Raw genomic sequence first — 18594 nt, 5'->3', positions numbered from 1 at the left:
GGGCTGTGTTTTCAGAGAGTCTGGATTTGTAGAATTGTGATCAAAATTCATCACTGCTGGTGTGTATAGATAGGAAACCCAAGGCATTGCCTCATGGAGGGAAAGTCAGGCAGAACCTAGTCCTTACACGTGCTGATGGGCGATGACAAGTTGACCAGTTAGCATCAATGTAGTCGCGAGCAAGCCCAAGGATGTGCTGCTCCTGGCCTAGACAAACTAGTCTTGGGTGAGGTGGGAGCAGAGGACATGAAGTGGGGGGAAGGAAAGGGCTGGAGCGTGGTGGGGAAAGGCCACGAAGGGAGAGCTGAAGTGGGTGCAGTGGAAGGGAGTGTGAGTGTGTTAAGGGCATGGGGCACAAATCTCCAGAGAAGCAAGTGACGCGAATTCTGCTGCTCATTGAGCTGCTTGCTGTCGGATGGCTTTACTCAGTGGATGCAATGAATGTATTTGCAGCAGTTGGTAGGTACAACCTTTTCAAAGACATCAAATCTCATTTCCTGCAGTTTTGCTCTTTCTGAGTCTGATAAACATCAGGGTTATTTGCTGGGGACTTGCCTGGATTTTGTGACTGGGGTTACCATTAGAGACTCCCACCTCTATTGCATAAGTCACAGCTCATCATATGGGGCTTTACGATTTTTTTCCTTTTCTTTATTTACTGAAGTTGCTGTAATGTGCTGGATATTGCCTCCGTACAAAAATACATGTGCAACCCAAGCATATGACACATCCCCAAAGACTGAAGTATATTGATAGTTGTCATCATCTGTACATTTTTTCTCTCCATAGAAAGTGGCAGTGTGGTCTCAAAATGTGGCTTTTTTTCACCTCTTAAACAATATTCTGAGATCTCTAGTATAAGGCCTCTAGTATAAGGCTCAGCAAGGCTTTTGACACAGTCTCCCATAACATCCTCCTAGGGAAGCTCAGGAAGCATGGGCTAGATGAGTGGTCGGTGAGGTGGATTGAGAACTGGCTGAATGGCAGAACTCAGAGGGTTGTCGTCAGCGGCGCTGAGTCTAGTTGGAGGCTGGTAACTAGTGGTGTCCCCCAGGGGTCAGTACTGGGCTCAGTCTTGTTTAACTTCTTCATCAACAACCTGGAAGAAGAGTTAGAATGTACCCTCAGCAAGTTTGCTGATGACACCAAACTGGGAGGTGTGATAGATACACCAGAAGGCTGTGCTGCCATTCAGCGTGACCTGGACAGGCTGGGGAGTTGGGCAGAGAGGAACCTGATGAGGTTCAACAAAGGCAAATGCAGGGTCCTGCACCTGGGGAGGAACAACCCCATGCATCACTACAGGCTTGGGGTGGACCTGCTGGAGAGCAGCTCTGCGGAGAGGGACCTGGGTGTCCTGGTGGATGACAGGTTAACCATGAGCCAGCAGTGTGCCCTGGCTGACAAGAAGGCCAATGGCATTCTGGGGTGCATTAGGAGGAGTGTGGCCAGCAGGTCGAGGGAGGTTCTCCTTCCCCTCTACACTGCCCTGGTGAGGCCTCATCTGGAGTACTCTGTCCAGTTCTGGGCTCCCCACTTCAAGAAAGATGAGGAGCTACTGGAGAGAGTCCAGCAGAGGGCTACAAGGATGGTGAGGGGACTGGAACATCTCCCCCACGAGGAGAGGCTGAGGGAGCTGGGCTTGTTCAGCCTGAAGAAGAGAAGGCTGCGAGGGGACCTAATGTATACTTACAAATATCTGAAGGGTGGGTGTCAGGAGGATGGGGCCAGACTCTTTTCAGTGGTGCCCAGTGACAGGACAAGGGGCAATGAGCACAAACTGAAGCAGAGGAAGTTCCGTCTGAACAGGAGGAAGAACTTCTTCCCTCTGAGGGTGACGGAGCACTGGAACAGGCTGCCCAGGGAGGTTGTGGAGTCTCCTTCTCTGGAGATATTCAAGACCCGCCTGGACAAGGTCCTCTACAGCCTACTGTAGGTGACCCTGTTTCGGCAGGGGGATTGGACTAGATGACCCACAGAGGTCCCTTCCAACCCCTACTATTCTGTGATTCTGTGATAACTGAGGCTGATAATAGTTAATTAAAGAGTTCATGAATTATGTTAGGGTTCAATAAAAAATGATTCTTACATGCTTACTGACATTGTTATTTTTACTGCTCTGTCACTATCTGGTCAGTAAGAGCAGCACAAAGCTGGAGCCCCAGGCTGGGACCCCAGTGCTTCAGACCAGGGCTGTTCAGCTGAGGTTTGTCAAGTCCGTGGAGGGGAAGGTATGTTACTGAGGTCTGCAAGCAGGGACCTGTGTGCTGACTCCAGGTCCAGCAGGTCAGCCAGACACCACACGCTCCCTTCCTGTGCTAGCAATGGGGCAGCGCACCCCTGAGGGATCAAGGGACTGTAAGAAATGTGGGGTTGCTGCGGGAGGCATCACATGTCAGGACAAGGCACAGGAAAAATTGGCTTGTGGTCCAGTTCCAGACTGAAGTCCTCTGCTAGACTTCCCTCTTCTAACCAGGCAGACGTCAGCATTACCACAGTTTATAACCTGTTTCTTACCCCTTCTGCTCATGGACACCAGAATCTGCTTATACCTGCTAATTCTTTATATTCCACTGCAAAAGAAAGCCTTACTGTAAACTGTTGACACTGAGATGGATGTTATGGAAGGAAAGGGAAATCAACCGATTTGTGATTCACAAGTGATCTGGGTAATCACAAAAGATTTATGTTATCCATAAATAACTTGCCAAACCACATTATGTGAAGATTGCAATTATTTAGCTGCTGACTATTCTGCAGGACACCTTTTGTTACCCATGAGAAATTTTTATTTGAGGTAGAGCATGAAATAGTCACGTGAAGACATGAGTATATGTAAACTACCGTTCGTCAGAAAAAGGGAAATTTAGTCATATATTTAGCAGTCATTTCCCCTTTTTTTGGGAAATCCAAATGCATATTTTCTCTCTCTCTGTGTCTCTGTTTCTGTCATCCTCACTCTACGGAAGGAAATAAAGACGGGTCTAAAATGTCACTTGTTTCTGACACAAATCTGATTGGGAAACACGAGACAAAGTTCCGCTGTATGTTGAGCTAAACCCTATAAAAGGTCCTCACTAGCAATTTTCAGTCTTACATGTTTTCATGAGAAGCTAACAGCTGAAAGACTGCAGAAGCACAGGTAAGTGAATCTGATGGAAATCTGGGAATGAAAACCTCCCCTAAACCCTCAGACTGTGCAGGGCTTGTGGAGATTGCTACATACTAAACCAAAGGGTCCGGAAATCTCTGAACGGAATAACCAAGTATTTTCATCAAGCAAAGGATCTAATGAGAGAGAAATTCCCCTGTTACAGGGCGTTACATGTGAACCGTGGAGCTCGTTAATGCCGCAGACAAAGCCACTGGCACCAAGTCCCGGTGTAGCCGAGAGGGGCTACAGCTCCGTGCCAGTGCCCCGGCAACCCTTGCAGATCTGGAGGTAGGGGCGATGGTCCGTGGTTATGAAACTGTTATTGAGCAAGAGGTTGGCTTTGTGGTGTTGTAGATATGACAACAAGCTGGGAATAGTTTATTATAGTCAAACTATCAGATCTCAGATAAATACAGCTATAGAACAGGGAGAAATTTGGCTTAAACGCACATTATAAATGTAAGCATGATAGGATACACAGAAGATGTCTGTAGGTGAGTACCTATGAATATGACTGTTATATTGGTAGAAATATGTTTTTGCTTTTGGATACAATTTGAAGTAGTTGTCTGGTCATTTAATATTCATCCTATGAGACAATCATGGTGTTAGGTTAATGTTAAATGCATTCAATTTACTTTTCTGTATATAAAATGGAAACAGTATGTATCACATGCATACGTGTACTGTATTGTGCATAAACACCTTACATAGACCATAAAGTGATGCCTATATGTTTTATGTATTTTTGCCTGTGGTACACTGCAATAACACATACTCCATCAACGGAGTAGCAGCAGCTGGAACCTCGTGGCAGACCAGAAAGCATTCAGCGATGTACGCAGAAGCTGCCTTGCCCATGCCAGCCCAATACAGGTGACAATTAATGAACGGCTGGCAGCGGCTACTTTTGTTTTCCTTTAGTGTCACTGTATCTGACTTTTAGGACAAGCTATTCTGGGTTTTCCTCATCTTTTTTTATCACAGATGGTAATATTGTCCCCGCTTAAAACTCACTTGCGCAGCCACACCAAGATGGGTGTTCATGCTGTGGGAGCCAAAATTTTTTGTCCCAAGAGAAACATTTGCTGGAGACTTTGAAAGCTTGACCCTGGTTATAGGGGAAAGTTTGCCTGCAGCCTGATCTACGCTAGCTGGCCTACTTTGGTAGCCACAGTTAGGAAGATCAAGTGACATAGGGTTTAATGAGGGCCATACAACCTTGGAAGACACTTGGAATGACTCCTTAAGACAACTAAAGTCTATGCTGCTCCATCTTTGCTCCTATGTTCACCCAAGCTACTATGTTACAGCTAACTCGAAGCGGCTGACCCGTGCCTTGGTCAGATCTTAGTGCAAAATAAGCTGAGCTGGACTTTTCCAGCAGTAGCTGTTGCACTGAAAAGCTGTGGGGACAGCAGCATCTTGTGGTATGTTGCTTGCATCTCCGGGAGTGAAAGGAAAGGGACAGAAGTGATGTGTTTGTGCCTAGCCAGACACTCTTGTTCCACAAGTCAGCCCCCATAAACCAGGGATGAAGAAGCCTTCCTGCTCACTGTGGGTGAAACAAAGCTCACCAGGTTTGGAGTAAGGAAAAGAGCCACTAACTTTTCAGTTAACGATGAGTATTTTCATTGTATCTTCTGTCTTGAAATAAACTTCCTTGTAGATTTCAAGACACTTTCCCTCCGTTGTCTCCTGATTTCCTCTGGGAAAAAATGCGTGGGCTCTTCTTTGTCCTGGTGACATGCACAGCTGGCGCCTCCGCTTTCAGACTCCAGGAAGTCAAAAGCACAGGTAAAGGCATGCTTTTTGTCTTTTTTTCTGCCTCTCTCTCCCTTCTTTTTAATGTGACTGGCTGACAGTAATGTAAAAATATCTCTGATTTATATAGAAAACTGCCCAGATCACACCGTGTTTTTCAAACACTACTATGAACTGCATGGAGAACCTGTGGTTCTGAAATGCCCTTCCCCCAGATACAAACATTTGGATTTTTCTGCCTTGACCCCTAATATCACATGGCATAAAAATGGTTCCAAAACCATGATATCAGGAAGAGATGAAGATCCAAGAATCTGGGCAAAAGGAGATGCACTCTGGATTTTACCAGCAATGCTAGAAGACTCAGGAGTATATATCTGCACAAGAAGGTGGGTATTTAAAAGCAAATCCAGTGCACTAACAAGGTAACTATGTCTAAAATATGCTAGCTTGATTCTAAACTCCAGTTATGTTCAGAGCACGTCTGGATAAGATCATTTCCTCACTGACTTTATTAGAGAAAAAAATGTGGAAAGTCAGAACTCTGAAAATGTGTTGTGTGTCTCCTATAGATAGATGTACTGAAATCTGGATAAATCGTGAGTATTGCCACTCTAGCTACGATCTCACGAGGAAAGTTCGAGCTTACTTATGAGCTAGTGAGGGCTGTGGGGGGTGGGGACATGCTGGAGGCAGAGGCTTCTGCAGAATGCAACCCTCGTGTTACAGCTTCAGAGAAGCAAATGGCCTTGTCTGCAGTCCAGATTGCCTTACAAAGCATATACCAAGGCACCACGACTCTGAAGTGGCTTCCTTCTTCCCTCATCTTTATCCCTGGTCTTTACTTTTCTTCTGCTGCACATTCTAAACCAGAATTTGATTGCCTTGATATTGCTGAAGGAAGAGACCCGATGTGTATTTACTCAACTGGTACCAGACTTGCGATATTGCAGTGGGCTGAGACTTGAGCTATGGCCTTTTTCAACCTTACTGGTCATTTTTTTTCTGAGTGTTTACAATCTGACAGCCCATTGTACAGTTTCAAAAGAGGTGCCAGGGTCTGGATTTGTAGGAGACTGAGGAAGGCAAAAACGCCCGTCACCATTAGAGCCTGAACTCCAGAAGGTGTCCTGGGTCCTTGTTCCCTGCCAGCTCCTCCATCCAGTCAGCCTCCCAGTACACCCCTGGCAACCAGCACCTTGCTCTGGGGTCTATAGTGGAAAACATATCTATACATGCCTGGAGCTGCCAGTGTAGAGTGCAGTTTCGTTGCTGGCAAGGCACACCTTGTGAATGATGTGTGTCAACAGTAGGAGAGATGGACAGGCAGAACTCAAGTTAATAAATCTTGTTCAGCGTATTAGGTCGGCCTTTCCACATGTCTCAGCAGTGATTGCAGCAGTGGGGCAGAAGAGAGACTTTGATAGTGAGGCCAGAACAACAAAAGGTTGCAAATCTTGTCCTGGAGCACAGAGTAGTTTCCTGAGACCTTCAAATGTGTTTTTAAATCCCTGTTCTGGACTGTTTTGCCTTACTTCCTCAACCTACAACACTGTGGCAGTGCTACTGACAGCTATAGTAAAATGCTGTGAAACCTGTTTGAAAAAGATACGCAGGAGTCAAGTACATAGCTTTGTTGCTAACATTATTGCAGGATTAATGAAGTACAAACAAATTGTATTTCCTTTGCAAACCATCCCACGGGGAAACCATTGTGTTTTTTCCAACGTCCTGTGAAATGAAGGTAGAAGCAGTTTGTCACAGATCTCTGCTTCTGCTGAGCAATCCCTTTGGGTTTAGACGTCCGACCTGCAGGTGACAGCCCATCACAGTGCTCCAGCAGGGTGTGAGTCTGTCTGCCTGCAGCCTCCAGACGCTCTCCCGTGGGTTGCAGCCCAGACACCCCGGCTTTACTGGACCCCGCAGAGGTCAGGCGCTGCCCTGGGTGGTGGCAGCTCCGAGGCAGGCTTTCAGAGGTCGGAAAGGACATAATTTAATCATCTGTTTCCCCCAGTTTGCCCCTCCTTGGGACTGGAAGCGATTGTCACTTGGGGCCAGAAAGAAAAGTTAAATATTGGAAAACTTTTGAAGCAGGAATGCCTTCTTTTCTACGCAAAACAATATGTACTCACAGAAATGTCTACTGGTTGTGCAATAGTATGTGCAGATGTATTTTAACACATGCTTTAAGCTTTTTATTTCATCCCTAGGTCCCAGTCACTAGGGTTTCACAGTCCAGACCTCTTGCGAGGAAGTGGTGGAGGGCCCATGACGCACCACCTACTGTTTCGGCAGACGTGTTCCCCCTCCTTGCAAAATTAAAGTGATGCCTTAGCCTAAGGGTGCACAGAAAACTTGGTATACAAAAAAAAATGAAAGAAAAGACTGAAACTCTGAGGCGGATGCGTCAGCAACATGTTTAGATTATGCCAAAAACCAGTACCAGATATTTTCCAGGATCCCTCCTGGTACGATCTCAGTCTTTGCCTCTGAGAAATGGCTAAGGAGGGAAACGGAGCCAGACTGTCACTCGAGTTCCACTCGTCGCTGGTGGGTACTCACCCCTCTCCACTCTGCCCGCAGGAACTCCTCCTACTGCACCGAGGTCTCCATCCACCTCACGGTCGTGGAGAAAACAGCTGCTCAGGAGATTGCCTACCTCCAGGTTCTCTTCACTTTCACCTCTGGAAAGATTGTTTGCCCTGACCTCTGGGACTTTACACCAAACAGGACAAGCCTGGAGCTTAAGTGGTACAAGGTAGAGCTTTCACCTCCTCTTTGTGCAAAGCCTAGTCCTCACCTGTCTGCAAAGGTGCATACATCTCCACCCTCTGTTTCTCCTGAACATCATCTTGTCAAAGTCATGAGCACAGCATACCACACTGGGAATTCTGGGGCAGATGTACATATTTTAGGAAAGGTTCTCTGGGGTGGTCTCAGCACAGGGTGACATGCTCCACGTTATTTGCTCTTGCAGGCAGTGTAACTGTTTCTAAGGCTAGATTACCTACCCTGACTGCAGGGTCCGCCACGTCAGATTAGGCCCTTCTCTTTGGCGCTGTGCTTCTTTTTGTGGCCCCTCTAGTGAATCCCACAAAGTAGGACCTCTCAGCGATCAGCAATGATGAGCGTGAGCTGTTCAGATGGGGTGGCTTTCATTAATCAACTGGAATACAGCATTTGGAGTTACTAGATCCCTTGCACAAAGCTTATAGTGGTCTCTTGCCCAACTTGCCAGCTGGTGATTTTTCAAGTAGGCAAGCCTGGTTTTGCCTGTAAGGTCAAATATCCCTCATGTGACCATCTTCAGCTGTCCAATTTCTGCACCGGACAGCAAGGGATTCTTATATTTTCATAATACCTCGGGTTAGCTTTTATTTACACCTGCACTATGATTGTGTGCTCTGCCTTGTGCAGCTATCATTCTTACCGTAGGATGCAATACCTAGGCTGGCTTCATACAGCGGGGCCTATGTCGTGATTGACACCATACCAGCAAAGCGGCCTTGCTCAGGTTTCCCTTCAGACGCAGGCTATAACCCAGCCATTTCAGTAAGAGGCTGCCCCCCCCATCCCCCCCAATATAGTTCTTGCTACAGCTGTCAGGAAGACCGAACCTGCCTCCACGGAGAAGGAACATCGTTGCTCCTAGCAGGCCTCCAACCCGTGTACGAACAGAGCATTCGTGACACAGCGCAGGAATTTGTCGCAGTTTATGAGATCATGTAGGGCACGTAATATTTTTTTGTGAAAACCTGCCTGATTACTAAAATGTATTTATCTTAGAAGAGCGGCTTGGAATATCACTCTTATGAGGTCATGTATGGAAAATCATAGTGGTGTGAAAACCTTCATGGTTACTAAAATGGTTTTGTCTTGGAACAATATCTTAGACGTCTCCTCTTAAGAGGACTCAGGAAAGAGCCTATGATATCTTTTCCATCTGAAAGTGTGGACTTTATTGAAAAGCTATACACACATGTTGTGGATGATAGATTAAAACTGTGATTCTTCACACCTCCTATAGTGCCTCAGAGCATTTTAGAGATGGGCACGCAGTTGGAGAACTTGCCCTGTGGTGGGAAAGTGGAACTGCTCAGATTTCACATGATCAGTGAACTTTTAATAACGGAGAGACAGGGATAAGTAATTTTGTCTGGAAGTTACATGGGGCGTATCCACACCTAGCTGAGAAGTAACACCAGTTGCTGTCCTTTCTCCAGGATGCTCTGCCTTTGGAAGACGACAATGAGAAATTTGTAATTCTGAAAGGTTCGGCTTCTCTGATCATGACTTCTGTACTACCAACAGACGCCGGCTATTACACCTGCAAGATGTCGTTTCCATACGCAGGCGTAACGTATGAAATCACCAGAACAATTCACCTGGAGACTGTCGGTAAATATTGACCCCCCCCTAAAACATTACGGCAGCTAAGAAAAATCTGTTCTTTGTTAATGGAACTGAGGAGGAGAGCTCGGACCGGGCCTCTCAGCACTGCCAAGGAAGGGGGGACGCCATGGGTGCTTGCTTTGGCACCCCGGGAGGGCGGGGGTCGCCCCTGTGCCGGCCGGGCAGCAGGGTTGCGGGAGGCAGAGCTCTATGTTGCAAACGGCTGTGGTTGTTAAACCGAGTAATTTATGGCTTGGGAGGGGGGCAAGCTCCCAGCCCTCGCTCGGGGTGGGGGAAAGCCGCTATTTCGCAAGCGGGGGGTGGAGGGGGGCACGGGGGGGCGGGGCGATACTGCACCGAGCGACCAGCAGGGGGCGGGCGTGCCCGGGTGCTGCCGGCCGCACCCCGCCCCTCGCCCGCCGCCCCGCCCCTGGCCCCGCCCCGAGGGCTCGGCCCTCCGCGCGCGCCCCGATCCGTCAGGCCCGACCCGACCCGGGGGTCGGTGCGGGGGGTGGGCGGCCCTCGGCGGAGGCGGCCTGGGGGTGCTGCTTCCCCCGGCCGATCCCCGGTGCCCGCTGGTGGGAGCGGCTCCTGGCGCGGGAGCGCCGGCGGCGTGACTTCCCGCCCCTTCTCCGCTCGACCCTGCGGCTTCTCGCAAGGGTGCGGGGGTGCGCAGGGGGCTCCCGCAAGCGACCGTCCCCAGCGCCTGGTGTCAGTGCTCGCTGCCGAAGGACACCCGCTGGCCTGCCGTCAGCTCCACCCGGCGCGGCTTCCAGGATCGAGACGTGGCCTTGGTTCCCGTCCGTGTCCGCAAACGCGGGGCTGGGGGCTGGGATTCCTCCCTTCGCCAGCGGGTGTGACCATCAGAGCTCTCCTGGGGGGTGAAAGGTGTTGAGCAAAGCGGCCCGTTTCTGCCTAGAGCTCTGGGGCAATGCCCCCGTTTTGTCTTCTGCCGGCACTGACTGTTCCCTTTCTCTCTCCAGAACAAGAAAAGAGAATTACCCCGATAATTGTGTATCCCACGCAAAAGACAACATCAGCTGCTCTCGGTGAGGCCCAGCGTTATTTCTGGAAACCTCTAATCAGGCAAAATCAGAGCAGGTGCTCCTATGGTGTGATGTGGTGGCATAAATTGGTGTAGTTCTTTGGATCTCGATGATACTAGCTGAGGGTCGGTGCTGGAATAGCTTTTGCTTCTTATTGCCCACAGCTAGATGCTGTCTTCCATGTAGGAGAAGCTGCAGAACTGCTGCAGGTTTTAGCTTCAAACAAAATTTTATTTGAAAATTTTCTTTGAAAATTATGTTATGATAAGAAATTCCTGTTGCATTTCTTCTTCCCAGAAAGAACCAGGTGTATTGTACACAAAGCTTTTTTAACCTGGGTATTGTACACACAGCCGTGTCCTATGATGTCTTAGTTTTCCCTGCCACTTTTCTTTCCATCACTGTAGGACTACCAAGTCTTTTTTTTTTCCTATCTAGCTCCGTGGAGTGTTTCATATCCCTTTCGTCACCATCTGCACAGAGATAATAATAAAATTGTATGCATCAATGAGCCTTGTGTTTTCCATAAAATATAGATATGCACCAGTTTGAAGGCTCTTTATCCTTAGCTCTGAGTTACAATAATTACAGAAAAATTTCTGAATTTTTGCACGATCACTTTATCTCTGGAGGTCCCACCTTGAGCTGAACGCCCTTGCCCACAGCAGCTCTGCATGAAGCTACACTGCTGGTTGACGCAGTTGCTCCACAGTGGTAAATCACACCGTGCCTTTTGGGCTGGCTGCGAAACGTCAGAAGGAGCAAGGCCACAGGAAAACTGCTTTGCCTCCTGAGGAATGTGTCTAGTGCAAGAGTTGCTAACTGTTGCAATGGGAAAGTAATTTGGTTAGTAGCGGGAAGGCCTGCTAGACTGAAGGGTCTTGCTGCCAAGGAGTAGGAGATCAAAAGCAATCTGGGGCTTAACTTCAGTTTTGAATGCAGTGGTGCTTGACGTCTGTGGGAACTTGATCTCTCACTGGAGATGTTGGCTTTCACTAAGAGAAGGAGTAGTTATGCATAAGCATCCAAATGGTTTTTTTAACCTTTCTTTTACCAACAGGCTCCAAGATGACTCTCCCGTGCAAGGTGTTTGTTGGACTGAGCAGCCACGTCCATACCGACGTGGAATGGCTAGCAAACGACACCACCGTCGATGTGGTTTACAAGCAAAGCAGAGTTACAGTAGGAGAGCGACAGTAAGTTCGGCTGCAAGTGTTTCCTTGTGCTTGTTGTTTTAACCTGCAGTGTTACAGGGGCTCTCGGTGCAGCTGAATGTCAGGTAGCGAAATGGGATATGGATGGAACTGAAGTGAAGGTGAGACCTGAGGAAAGAACAGGCAGGCAAGCAAGAAAAACCCAAAACCAGGCCAGTCAGGGCAAAATCAATTCTTTGTCTCTAGTTTTTATTCCTGGTATACTGCAAATGAGCCAACTTTGAGGCTTAAACTTGAAGCACATTTTCATGGGCAGCTGAGCCGGTGTAAGCTGACTTGCAGCAGAAAGCAATGGGACTTGATCCTTCCCAGTGCTCCTCTTATCTCTCTCCTTGCCCCATGCCAGCGAAACAGCAACATCCTCTCCCTGACATTCATGAAGTTCTCTGAACACACTAAGACAACAGAAAACTATCCAGTGGTTTGTGGTTTGGGTTTGTTTTTTTTTTTTAATGTAATTGTTTTTCCCCTTACAGTTGTAATTTTCCACAACAGTGAGTTAAACTGACTCACAGAGACATGCAGTGAGTGCTAGAGCTGGCTCCAGGGCAGCACTAGGGGGGATGCTGGCGGGGGGGAGAAGCAGGATGTCCCACACCCTCTTGCCCCGATCCATTGTCTCTCCCCATGGTGTGGAGCCTTCTTTCAGCTGCCTCACAGCTGCACGCCTCAAGGATTTTCCCACTAGGAAAGGAGGGAAAAGATCTGCTTTCTATACCTGTCACATGTCGCCTGAGCAGTGCTAATTCACTGTTCGGGCACGCTTCTAGTGCTTTGCAAATGTGAGGTAAACCTATCAGCTGAAACCTCTTCACTGAGGTCCACGTGGGTGTGTTTTATCTCTCATTTGATCAAGCTGAGAGCATCCACAAATATCATCACCCTCACCTGGGTCACGGTGGCTCTGCCTGTACTGGTGGACAGAGCTGGGAAGGTTCCTGGGCTCTGGGATGCCATTGCCTCTGCTGTTAATGGTTAAACCGCTTACTTACCAGCTAGCACCTTCCCGAGGGCTCCTGGCTATTGATTAGGATTTAGCATGGGGCAGGGACCATTCTCAACAGAGTTTGGGGATATGGCATCCCTATTTTGAGGGACAAGAGTGTTTAACAGTTATGGATGTGAGATGGTTTTGGCCATTTGTGGCCATCAGTGCCAGATGATGTTTCATTTACTGCACAGCTGCAGCTAGAGGTAACATGGTAACTCAGCTGTACGCCCAAGTCCTGATGTGTTTTCACATTCCTCACAGACAATTAATTTATAATGTTGTTCACACGGATAAGTGACAATGCATTAAACCTGTGGTCAGGGGCCATAGAATGTACTGTGGCTGTATTCTCTGCAGGCTTTAGAATAGAGCAGCACATGTACTTTCTTACTTGGACTTTAAAAATTATTTTTATTATTACCACCAGTATGATTACTACTGCTGTACATTGTTATACAACTGCATGAGGACAGGGACCGTGCCAGCTAGGGCTCATGCGGAGTCCACGGTGTAGGAGACACCCCGGTTCTGCTGGAAGCCCTCAGATGGCAGCAAGGCAAAGCCGGTCAAATGCCACCAGGAAAATAAATTCCCTGCAGGCATCTCTGGCAAAGCACCCACCGCCGTGTTGCTGCCTTCCTGCGGTACAGTCCCGGGAGGCGCGCACAGGGAACTCGACTACTGCAGCGCAGAGCAGACTCACGAACAGGTCAATTAAAGAGCAGCTGGACAACTTCTCCAGCAATGACTAAAAGGTATCAAGGGACAATGTTTGACTGCAGCTAGAAGATGACATTAAATAGTTGGACTGACAAAACAATCAGGTTGAAATAAGCTGGAGGCTTCCCAGACAGTTTCTTGTACTGCGCTCTTGGCTTTGGGCATGTGGTGGACAGGAATAGTGGTTCAGTTTGCTGAGTGAGCGTTTGCAGGATATGTTCTCCATATGTCCTCTTCCAGCTGATAGTAAGAATTAGCCTCAGCAATGAATAGGTGCTCAGAGAGAAGGAATTTAGGTTCTTCCACAATGCTGTGTAGAGAGATCAAAGCTATACAGAATTCTACTTGCCTTTCTTCCCTCCCTTTTCTTTATTTTTGCAAGACAAATCCAGATCACCTTTTTTCCTGGAAGATTCAACAAGTGCAGGATGGACATTGACTGCTGAGACTCAAATAGTTGGCACAACTGGGCTGGGAGACACAGGTGTCCTCTAAGACTGAGGAGCTAGTTCAGAAATGAGCAAATATCCAATGCATTTTCTTGCAACGTGCTGTTAGAAAGAACACATCAAGTAGAGAAAAGCCAGCTTATAAAAGGATTTAACATTAAATTTTTCTTTTTCTTCCAGAGAAATTGTAGAAAATGGTGAAAACTTCATTGAAGTGCCACTGATTTTTGATTCTGTTGAAAAAGTGGATTTTTACACAGACTTTACGTGCCTGGCCCAGAACAGATACGGCTACCAAGTACTGCCAACAAGGGTCAAACAGGAAGGTAACTAGTTTGACTGCTTATTTGGGAGAAAAACATGCTGTAATTTGTATCATTATTCTCATGCTAAATTTTCATCCAAGTCTTTTATACGGTCAGAGCTAGTACTGGGTTGAATTATTGCCTGGGGAAAAACTGGTTGCCTCTTTCACCTGTGGACTTTGGAATAGCCTGGTCACAAAACACACTTTCTGGGGATCACTCACTGACATTTTCTGAAGGGATAAGGATCTGTGCTGCTATATCTGTTCATTGGATAGGGCTCAAATTTAGATACACTTTGTGAAACGATGGCCCCAGTGAGACTACTGGCAAACTCCCACTGGGGGCAATGGGGCCAGATCTCCTCTAGTTCCTCAACAAGTAGTGGGGAAAAAAAGACAATAGCAGAATAAAGATCAGAGTGTTCCTTCTTCTCATGCACAGACTGCAGCCAAAATAACAAGAAGTGTAAATTATGATGGGTGCTGTTATTTTTGCTCCTAGCGATGGGGAGAGAAGCCCTAAGCTCAGTGCAATTAATGTTGCAGTGTGATTAGACCATTGGCCAAGAACCAGCTGTACTAACAATGTGAAGCAATGCTAATTGTTTCTTTGCATGACGTTGGTGAATGACCAAAGCTTGCTCACACTGTTTTAGAAAGGCACATGAACATTTACAGTCTTCATTATGAGTTACACCTCATGACTCACTCTAGCATCCTATGATGAAGGATTTGTACTCGCTCTGCTAGATGATGTGCTGCCCTTGTCTTCCATGGGCGACACAGGTATTACTACAGAGGAGGCAATCCATGAACCTGTGTAGTCTGGAATAATCCCAGATGGTCTGGATGGACACTGGTCTTGGAAATTAGCTGTATTTTGGGAAAAAGCTCAGAGTCTTGGCTTGAACATTAGTAATAGCCGCTCTGTATGAGAAAAATTGTTCACAGAGCTTGAGGGTGGACTAGCTGTTATGTACTGCTGCCTCACACCGTGCTTTTATTTCCTGTGTGGAGTGTCTCTGCTTCCACCAGACTGAGATAGGAAGCACACAGCTGCCCTGAGCAGGGGCTGGGAAGAGTCGTGTGTATGTAAATAGCTTGAACTTTAAATTCTCACCCTCTGTTGTTTTCCAATTCTTCCTCGTCTTCATAAACTCATTTCCCAGAGCACTCAGTCAATAGGCCTCTCCCTTTCACAGGTGATCAACCCTGCTGGAAGGTTAAGTTGCAGCCATCCTCCTTATTGTGATTTCTCCTCTTCCTCCTTGAACTTAGAGAACTATGTTCTTGGGAGTTTTTTTTGAAAATGTTTAATTTCTTTACTTTTCCAGCTGCTGGCTTGTCCTGGTACATTGCAGTGATTCCGGTCTCATTGGCCTGCGTGATCGTGATGGGGATGTGCGTACACAAGTGCTGGAAGCAGAGAGACGATAAAAAATACGCAATAGCAAAGGTTTAAAATCTGCTTTATTCTCCAACCACCAACAGAACAAAATATCACCCCGGCTATCTTTCACATGAGACACAGAGAGACATTTCAGACCAAACATACTGCTTTGCCAGTGGATGGATATACATCAGCTATTTTACTCTTCAAATCTGCTACGATCTGGTTACGTTATAAATATAAGTTTGAATTTTTATGCTGCCTAGATGCAGGAAACCTACTTGTATTATTTTGCAGCTAAGGTGCAATCTGTAGAATACCAGGAACATGCCCTGGATATAGGAAGAGTAGGGAAAGGGAGGTGCTCTTGCCCTTTGTAATTCCAATAGTCTTATTATTTCAAAAAAGGAAAAGAAAGACCCTAAAGCCTAAAAACGGAAGCTAAGAAAGCTTGCTACAGAAGGACTGTTCCACACCAGAGTTGAAATGCAGTTTTCTTATGCATCCAAACTCTTTTTATTTTACTTCAGTCTAAAAAGAGCCAGGTTTTTTGCTTTTCCAGAGCCTAATACAGTTGTCATGGTAATTGTATATCTATGAACTTTTCCACAGAAAATCTGAATTTTTTCACCATTTAGATTAGTGTTTGCTTAAGTGGACCGTCTCAGAATATCCCTCCCCAGAGATAACTACATCAGCATAACAGATAATTGTACACTGGAGAATTCAGTTTGGTTTTATCTACCAATATCTCATAGCTAGAGATTCACAAGCAGCTGTGACTTGTTGTTATCTTTGCCAAGAAAAGAATTTGGAGGGATGTTTTAGTGTTTTGAGAGTCACTTGACTAATACAAAGTTTTATTCCTGGAAGTGATTTGACAAATTACCAGTAATAACGTAGACTCTTGCCCTTCTGTGCCTCTAACTCTTTCATGACTGGCCTGATTCTCCTCTCTGATATGAGTACAAAAGTCTGGCATAGATGCCCGTAAAAAACGAGTCTGCACCAGCCTAAAGGCGGTGCAGCTTCAGGAACCTTGTGTCATCTAGATGGAATTGTGCAAACTGATTGCTCACGATGCAAAACGCTGCCCGTTAGGTTAATCTGACTGGATTCCAGTCTTGACATAAATCCGAAGGGAGCAATAAATAATCCGTGACGAAGTTGTACTTTGAGGATCAGAATGAGTAGAATGACTTGGTTACTTCCTCTTCCAAGAGATAACACTTAGGATAGCCAAGAAATAGCCCCATCACGTATAACGTGTATTATGTTCATCTGTATGGGAGGGGAAGAGAGCCAGCCTTAAGGTCCAGATTGTTACAGACTCATAACTGACACCTCTCACAGACACCGAAAATAAAACTTTTTGTTCAGGTAAATCAGCCCAGAGGTTTTTCAAACCCTGGAGGAAAAAAAAGTAATCAGGAAAAACATGGATTCCAAAGAAACAAATTGTAAAATAAGAACGTTAGAACTGCGTGTGGTCCCACAAACTAGGGAAATGAACGACCTGCATGTATCTGAGAGGCCATAACCTAATTCCTTTCCACCACCACTTATAGCTGGTTCTGAGTTTAACCCAATAAATATTTGGAAGGGTTTTAAAGACTAGGATGTGGCTTGAATTAGGAAACCCTTCAATCTAATATCAAGAATCTTCACGTTTTGTGAGATTTAAGCCAGAGTCTCCCTTTAAATATTCTAAATCTTTGCTATGAGGATACAGGCACAGAGATTAGATTTCTGACACAGACTGAGTCAATGGGAACCAAAGAAGACCACAGGACTTACTGTTTCCAAGTTCAGGATGTTAAAGATTATGATAAAGAATACACATATTTTATGGGCAGATGGGAGAAAAGGTGGCTGCAGGTGTGGAAAGCAGTCAGTCCACTTGGATGTCTGTTCTTTGAAGGAAGAAAACTATAGATGAACTTATCATTGCTGGAAGGAACATGAAAAAGGTACATCAGGAATGCTCATTTTTATGAAGCTACTGCTAATCTGTAGCTACAGAACAAATCAGGTTTGCCAGTAAGTGGAAACTTTCAAAATGTGATTTGTTCTTCCCATCCATCTGTATCCTCCCAGAGTAGTGTGATAACACATCTGGCTGTAGGCGCCGGGCTGGATTTCACTAAGTAGTGGTAAAGAAGTAGAACTTGTGGTGTATGGAGTATTGGTGCCATAAGAAAGTTAAATACCTCAGATCCTCCTCCAGACTACAGAAGGAGAAAGAAATGTGAATGCAAGATAAAAATCAGGCATACAGAGAACTGATGTTACATGCGAAGTGGTGTCTTCAATACAAGGGGAATGTAAAGAATCAAAGGTTTATCTTTTATGAAGTGGTATTTACTTCTCTGACTGCCGGTATGGTAATGTTCTGAAGGCTTTCGTGGTAGGTAGGCTTGTTCAAGTGAACCACATAGTGTAAATGTTTTACAGGTAGACTGGAACAAGTGACCTACATAATGTAAATGTTTTAAATTGATTTGCGTTGTTGTGAACAAGGGTAACATGGTCTATACTGTTTTTGAAAATGTTATGTGAAAAATGGAAAAAAAAATAAAAAACAAAACAAAGTGCTGGAGTGTGTGTAGGGTGGGAAGGAAGAGGTGAGATGGCTCTTTGGGGGTGGCAGCTCTTTCCTGGAGAGGTGTGATTTTTGCAGCGCTCTGCTGAGGAGGGGCTGGTCCCCGGGGTCGCAGTGACCCCTGCTCAGCGGGGCTGTGGGGTGAGCTCCGTCCTTCAGTGGCTTTGGCTCATGCCCTGCGGCTGTGCCTCATCACACCTGAGGGAGAGCAAGCCCTGATGGGCCAAGCTCTTCTCCCAACTGCCACCATGTTCCTGGCTGTCCCTGCTCCGCAGACGCCGGGCGCTTGGGCTCACTCTGCACAGGGGTATTGACTGATCTGTCTCTCTCTGGCTACCAACTGTGGAAGTATTGGGTCCCTCTACTGACTTCTGTGGGGAGACTTCTGGAAATGCAGGGTAACACAGACTGTCACTATGGGGATGTGAATTTAGCATGTACTCCCCAGGCAGGGAAAGCTGTCTTATTCGTCTTCCCAAAGGCAAAATCTTTCATAAAATCATAGAATGGTAAGGGCTGGAAGGGACCTTAAAGATCATCTAGTTGCAAGCCCCCTGCCATGAGC

The 18594-nt window shown here is 46.4% G+C and overlaps 1 protein-coding gene across 1 annotated transcript; it reads left to right on the top strand.

Moving 5' to 3' along the window:
* Positions 1 to 3088: 3088 nt before the first annotated feature.
* Positions 3089 to 17988, top strand: IL1R2 (interleukin 1 receptor type 2). The gene is made up of 9 exons (XM_075426478.1): positions 3089 to 3142; positions 4824 to 4951; positions 5049 to 5307; positions 7502 to 7676; positions 9142 to 9316; positions 10294 to 10359; positions 11417 to 11552; positions 13911 to 14056; positions 15372 to 17988. Exons 2-9 carry the CDS (start codon positions 4873 to 4875, stop codon positions 15497 to 15499), a joined length of 1164 nt encoding a protein of 387 aa, XP_075282593.1. The 5' UTR covers positions 3089 to 3142; positions 4824 to 4872; the 3' UTR covers positions 15500 to 17988.
* Positions 17989 to 18594: the final 606 nt, after the last annotated feature.

This window comes from Opisthocomus hoazin, chromosome 1 (assembly GCF_030867145.1).
Source record: "Opisthocomus hoazin isolate bOpiHoa1 chromosome 1, bOpiHoa1.hap1, whole genome shotgun sequence".
NCBI lineage: Eukaryota > Metazoa > Chordata > Aves > Opisthocomiformes > Opisthocomidae > Opisthocomus > Opisthocomus hoazin.
This window is presented reverse-complemented; position numbering and strand designations above follow the sequence as displayed.

Bases quoted from the DNA above. Each gene is read 5' to 3' on its own strand.
- IL1R2 (XM_075426478.1), top strand. From the start codon at position 4,873: ATGCGTGGGCTCTTCTTTGTCCTGGTGACATGCACAGCTGGCGCCTCC. The intron at 5,308-7,501 runs GTGGGTATTTAA...CTCTGCCCGCAG, and splicing joins GTATATATCTGCACAAGAAG to GAACTCCTCCTACTGCACCG. The intron at 7,677-9,141 runs GTAGAGCTTTCA...TCCTTTCTCCAG, and splicing joins TGGAGCTTAAGTGGTACAAG to GATGCTCTGCCTTTGGAAGA.